This window comes from Myotis daubentonii, chromosome Y (assembly GCF_963259705.1).
Source record: "Myotis daubentonii chromosome Y, mMyoDau2.1, whole genome shotgun sequence".
Lineage (NCBI taxonomy): Eukaryota > Metazoa > Chordata > Mammalia > Chiroptera > Vespertilionidae > Myotis > Myotis daubentonii.
In genome coordinates this window covers 12939573-12945569 of record NC_081862.1, presented here as the reverse complement: position 1 = coordinate 12945569, position 5997 = coordinate 12939573, and the positions used below count along the sequence as shown (strand labels likewise).

The window sequence follows — 5997 nt, the reverse complement described above, 5'->3', positions numbered from 1 at the left end:
AGACCCTGCCCATAGGGCCTTCATGTATAAGATGCTTGTGCACCAGCAGTCACCTCCTATCCATGCCCCTTCTGTGCCCATCTTCACAGATGCAATCACTGTCTAAGCTTTATAAGCCTCATTGCCTTGATACTATGCTTTTCTGAATATTTTGATGGAAAAGTCCAGATTCCAATATTTTGCTTTAATTCTCAGTTGTGGTCTACAGAACAAATAAAGCGTCAAGTGCAGGACACTCTGTTTTAGAGGCAACATACAGCAATGAGTTTCCTTTTGTTTTGTCTTAATATGGTGGGTTTTTAAAATTGATTCTTTAGAGAGAGGTAAATGGAGTGAGACAGACACAGAAGCATGCATTCATGTGAGAGAGAAACAATATTGGATGCCTGGGGACTGAACCAGAAACCTGGACATGTGCCCTGGCCAGAAATCAAATGGGTTAACTTTTTGGTGCACAGGACAATGCCCAGAAACACTGGCCAGGGTGCACTGACTTCTATTTTCTTCCTTATCTTGCATCTGGTGGTTAATAAATACTATCAATGCTAATAACAGTGGGCAATTCCAGAGGAGGACATGCAGACAAGAGCTTTACATAAGTTGGCCCCACAGGTGAATCTCCACACAAGGTAATGGGCACGAGCTCTATGTGTGGAGGAATTAACACCCAGACCACAAGATGTTTTGCCTTTGGCCTTCCTCCCTCAGAACCTGCAAATTTTTATGCTTTTCCTCAAATTATAGAGGTTCTGAATCATATTATGGACACTATTTCCTGTGAAGGCGGGGATGGGAAGACAAGGTGCATGTCAGACAGAGGGACAGGGAGAGGGAGAGGGAGATGGAATAGGAGAGAGAGAGGAAGAGAAAGAGAGCGTTTGCTGTAAGAGATATACATTTTCTGACCCTTGTTCTCTTATCCTCTTTTTTGGGGGGTGGGGAGCTCACCGACTGTTACTGAGACTTCAGCATTTTCTCTTCCCACTCGAAGAAGCAGAGTGTGCCTGGCCAGTGTGGCTCAGTAGGCCTATGAACCAAGAGGACATAGTTCAATTCTCAGTTGGAGCAGGAGCTGGAGTTTATGCCTGGATCCCCAGGTGGATGTGCAGGAGAAAGCCAACCAATGATTTTGTCTCATTATTGATGTTTTATCCATCTCTCCCTCTCCCTTCCTCTCTGATATCAATAGGAAATGTACTAAGAAACGGAAAAATGAGCTCGTAGGATGATGGACCCAAGCTAGAAGATTGGAAGGTAGAAGAAAAGAAAGGAATGGCAATAAAAAGAGAACGAAGGGCCAGGTGCTGTATGTGACAAGCTAGGAAGTTGCTGACACCCAGCAGAGAGCAGCAAGCACATGAGTGGCTGGCACTGAATGAGAGGCAGTAGAAGGAGAAAAAGCAGGACTGACTTCCTCACAATTAGGGAGACATACAGGCAAATGGAGCCCTGCCCCTGGGCCTGGATGTGTGGCCTTCTCCCTAGGTGCTCCTCTGGCAGGCCACTCAGTGAGCAAACTGAGACAGCCTAGGGCCACAATGCAGTGGCAGGTGGGCAGGGAGCCTATTCCTTCCTGGCCAGCTAACTGTCCACTGACTGTGGGATCCAACAGCACACTAGGACATCTCCCCTTCACTTGGTTGTATTGACCCTCAGGGTGGCCCTCCATACCCCCATCTCCCCGGGGTGACCTTCACCTGTGTCCACTTAAGTGCTCTCTGGGAACTGGCTTGGGGTTGTCCACTCTTCAGACCCGGGGCCTGTCACTGGCTCAGAGTTGCTTTACCACCTCCTTGATTAATGGGAAGGAGGATCATGAGGGGAAAGTATTCCAACATTAGACCATCGTCTACCAAAGGATGTCCTATTCTTAGGACAGGACACAGAGCAAAGCAGAGGTTTATTCCAGCTCAGTATTTTGCTGAAAAGAATGTAAATGTGTTTACAGGAACTTGAATTCAAGAAGGGGCTGGATCCAGGGGAATGACAGGCATGGACTTGTGAGGCCAGGGCTCTGGCTCCCTGGCAGGCTGATGTCCCTTTCAGTACTGGGGGCCTGACTTGTGCACAGGGAAGCCCTACCATGGAGCAGACACAGGCCAGAGATGGAGGCTCCCAGTGGGGAGGAGTGTTTGAGTCCAGGGACTGGACTAGTTACCCGTGATGGCCCCAGAGTAGTTGTACCCCGGTGGTGCTCACTGGAAGCCACTTGTTCCAGTCCCTGTGGACGCAACAAGTGTGCGCTGACCCACTGAACAGTCACAGAGGTGAGTAGGTACCGGTGCACCAGAAAGAACCCACCAAACCAAAAAGGATAAATGGTGATGTGATCTCCTGGAATCAACCTCAACCAGCCTAATGTCTGCGCATCACAAGGCTCATGCCTTCTTACTTGGCCAGTAACTGCAGGTGGGAGAGTTGGGCTAACATGTCATTGAGGACATCAGTCTGTTAACATCCAGTTCTCTTTATTACTGACATTTATTCACAACCATTCAAGCAAAGGTAATCACCGCATCTACCACCCAAGCCTCAATCCCTCCCCCTGAGAGATTCAGGTGCATATTTCTAACTCCTTAGGACAAATCTCCCCAAAGAAACCATCCAGTCCCCTGTGAGCATTTCCCCCCAACCCTGAGTAGCTGTCTGAAACTGGCTGCTGTGTTCCTGAACGGTACACTTATGTCTGGGCTTCAGTGCCCAAGTGCCCAGAGTAAAGCCTATGAGATGTGCACCCAGCTAGACACTCAAGCAACAGGATCACAGAATGGGAGTTGGGTCATGGAAGGTTCTACAGCCACAGTGAGGACAGGGGTAAGCACAGAGCCAGACCATGCCGGGCCGACCCAACTCCTGCAGCATATGCTTTAGCACAGCATGCATCTGGGCAAGTCGGCCCAGGTTGATGTAGCTGCTAGTTTCCTCATAACTCTCCACGGGCGCCGCATAAATCACGCAACTCAGCTTGCTCAGCCCGACAACGTGGCGAAGCAGGTCCTCCAGGACGGTCATGGAGATGGGGTTTTCACAGAAACTTAGGGTTGTGAGCTGGGAGCAGTGGCTCAGGGCTGGCAGGATGTCCAGGAACTGGTGGTCCATGATCCCACACTCATCCAAGTCCAGGTCCTGGAGAGTGGGGGAGGCTCTCTCTAAAAGAAATTGGAGTGACCGAGAACTGATAATGGTCAGGTTGAGCCCACTGAAACTCAGGCTTTTCAGCTGGCTGACATTCAGATGCTGGGAGAGATGTCTAAAGTCTCTTTCGAAAAGCAGGCAGTTAGTGATGGACAGGGTCTCCAAGGGGCTCTTCAGGCACCTGGGGAGACATAGAGCAGTTACATGTGGGAGATGGACCTGGTGAGCAGAGGCAGGTGAGGATAATGCAGGCCTTCAGGGTAAAGAGGCCCATGTCACCAAAGCCTACAGTGTTCCGGATGATGATCAAACCCAGGATGTTGCACAGTGAAAAGTGACATTCAAGTCCGAGCAAATTTGAGTGGCATCTTTCTCCATCTGTTATCTGCTCCGTGATGGATTCAACTGGATGAAACCTCACACACTCCATTTACTCATCCGTCAAGTGGAGCACATCATACCCTCCAGCCCAAACACACAGGTGTTGTGAACATAAAGGCGGGAGGAGCTCAGAAAGGAGCCTGCCCCAGGGTCTGAAGCAGGAGGCAACCAGTGCATTTTAGTATTGGAGACATGTCCTGAATTGCCTGCAACTGGGGCTTCCTTCCAGCCACAGCCTAGACCCCTGTCACCACCATCACTTAGCCCAATGAGGCCTCTGGCAGATGTGCAGAAAGGGCTAACCTGGGCACAGTCAGGCAACATCCAGCGAGGGCTGCCACCCTCCAGGAACTTAGATCACTGCATTGTCTACAAACCACCTATCCCATTTCGTAATGCCTCCCTCCTGAATCCTGCATTTACCACGCATTCCGTTTGCAAGAGCCTATGGCAACCCTTGGCAGACAGGTGACTGAGGCAGGTTTGGAGTGAAAGGCTGCCATGGCCAAATCTCTAAGTGCGGAACTTAACCCCTGAAACCTCACCTCTGATTGGCTTTCCCCTTGTCATTGCAATCCTCACTTGGTTCTATTGCATCATTTTCCCTTCAACACCACTTACAAGGATGCCCAAAGCTACCATCCCCTGGCCCGAATTCCTAGCAAGGAGTCCCTTTAGTAGCCTCTGTCCTAGTGCATACGTCCTACCTTTATCTGGGGGGTTATGTCACAACATGCAAGGTGACAGAGCGGTGAACAAGACACTGACTGTGTGGCCCGTCTAGTGGCTCAGGCACTCTAGCACTGCTGAGGGACGGCACACAGGAGAGCCCGTCACTGTGCACTGAAGTGGAAAGGGACTCGCTCTGGTCCGCAGGGAAAGCTCGCCACCCCTCACCTGAGGATTTCATCCAGGTGGCCTCTGAGGATGGAGACATCGTCCAAATTGAGCTCCTGTAGGTGGGGCAGGTTGAGGAATTGAGAGGTGACCAGGCCAACACACTGCTTCTCCTGCTCCAAGGTGGTGTGAGAAGACGTGAAGACGTGGGAGAGCAGGAACCGGCGCAGATTGCCCATCTGGCCCAGGTAAGGAGCGAACTTCCTCAGAGTGGACAGCTTCCAGGTACAGTTTACCTCCAAATCCTGGACAGAGTCCAGCTTCACCATATCCAGGATGTTAGTGTTTTGCTTCGACATCGCAAAAACCTTCAGCTTCTTAGAGCAAAGGTGCAGCAAACCTCTCCTCTCGCTGACTTTCTTAATCAGGTAGCTGAGGGACTCATCAAGGACACCTTTCTTGAGGCAAAGGTCTATTAACACCTCCACGGGGGCCAAGGGTGGATTTGGCCTGGCCCTTAAGCTGTGTACTTTCCTCCTATTCCTCATGGGCTGCAGGGCCTCAGGCTCCAGCAGTGAGCACACATGGGCTCTGGTACCTGCCCACACCATCCAGAACTCCAAATGAACTCTCTTCTGTAAATTAAGCACCTGCAGTTTACATCTCCTGTGGAGAAAATAGGAGATATGCTGGGATGCATTAAGATAACAATGAGTAAGACCATGAGCTAGGCATCTGGGCAGCTGGGCCAGACACCGCACTGGACTTTGACTCCATGCCCCAGGAATCAACTGCTCCTGGTGCTACTGGGATCCTTCATGGTCCCCATTCCTGGTACCTTTAGGTGCCACCAGGAAGGAGTGGGCTCGTGTCCCTTCGGTCACCCTCGACAATTTCATCAGCCGTATATATCCGAAGCCTGTTCCTAGAATGACCCTAGCAGTGGCTCCAAGGCCTGCCTCAGCTCTCCCTTTGGCCCTGCCCACTCCCAGATCCCAGCTGTAACTGCTCAGATCCCCAGGGTGCGACCCGGCTACTGAATCCCCCATACCTGGGTCGAGGGTCCTGGGCAAGCATGGCATCGAGTCCCTCGAGCACAGCCTGCAAGATATCCTGGTAAGACTGCCGATGGTTCATCAGGGCCCCCAGAGGGAGGCAGGGGAAGGGCCAAGCCTGCACCATGGCCTTCAGGACTCTGCTGTGCTTCCCAGTGAAGGCTGTGATGAAAAGAGGTGGGAAGAGCTCCATAGGAAGCCACTCCAGAGCAGCGATGGCCGAGGCTTCATCCCGCAGCAGGCTCTGACATGCCAGTTCCAGGAGTCGGCGTGGAGCTGGGAGGCTCATCCCCATGAAGCTGCTATGAAAGAGATCCTGGGAGACAGCCGGGAGCAAGGCATCTTGTCAGGCTGAGCATGAGCAACCCCGGTCCTTCTCCCTTCAGAGGGACCAGCTGAGGGCCAAAGGCACTGCTCTGGCAACAACTGGAGCACCCCCAATTTACCCCAACTCCGTTTTCTGCTTAGGGTTGCAAAGCCACTCAGCCCTGCCTCTACTCTGCCACTGGAAGGACAAGAACCAGGCACCAAGGAGGGGTGAGATGACCACTGGACCCCTCCCGCATCTGCCCACTGGCTAGCTGCAAAT

General features: G+C 51.7%; 1 protein-coding gene across 1 annotated transcript; it reads right to left on the bottom strand.

The window, feature by feature from the left end:
* Positions 1–2760: 2760 nt before the first annotated feature.
* Positions 2761–5715, bottom strand: LOC132225569 (melanoma antigen preferentially expressed in tumors-like; the record flags this gene model as incomplete). Its single annotated transcript, XM_059680665.1, has 3 exons — positions 2761–3316; positions 4414–5019; positions 5405–5715. Coding segments are annotated over 3 exons (1473 nt in total), but the record flags the coding sequence as incomplete, so codon positions are not given.
* Positions 5716–5997: the final 282 nt, after the last annotated feature.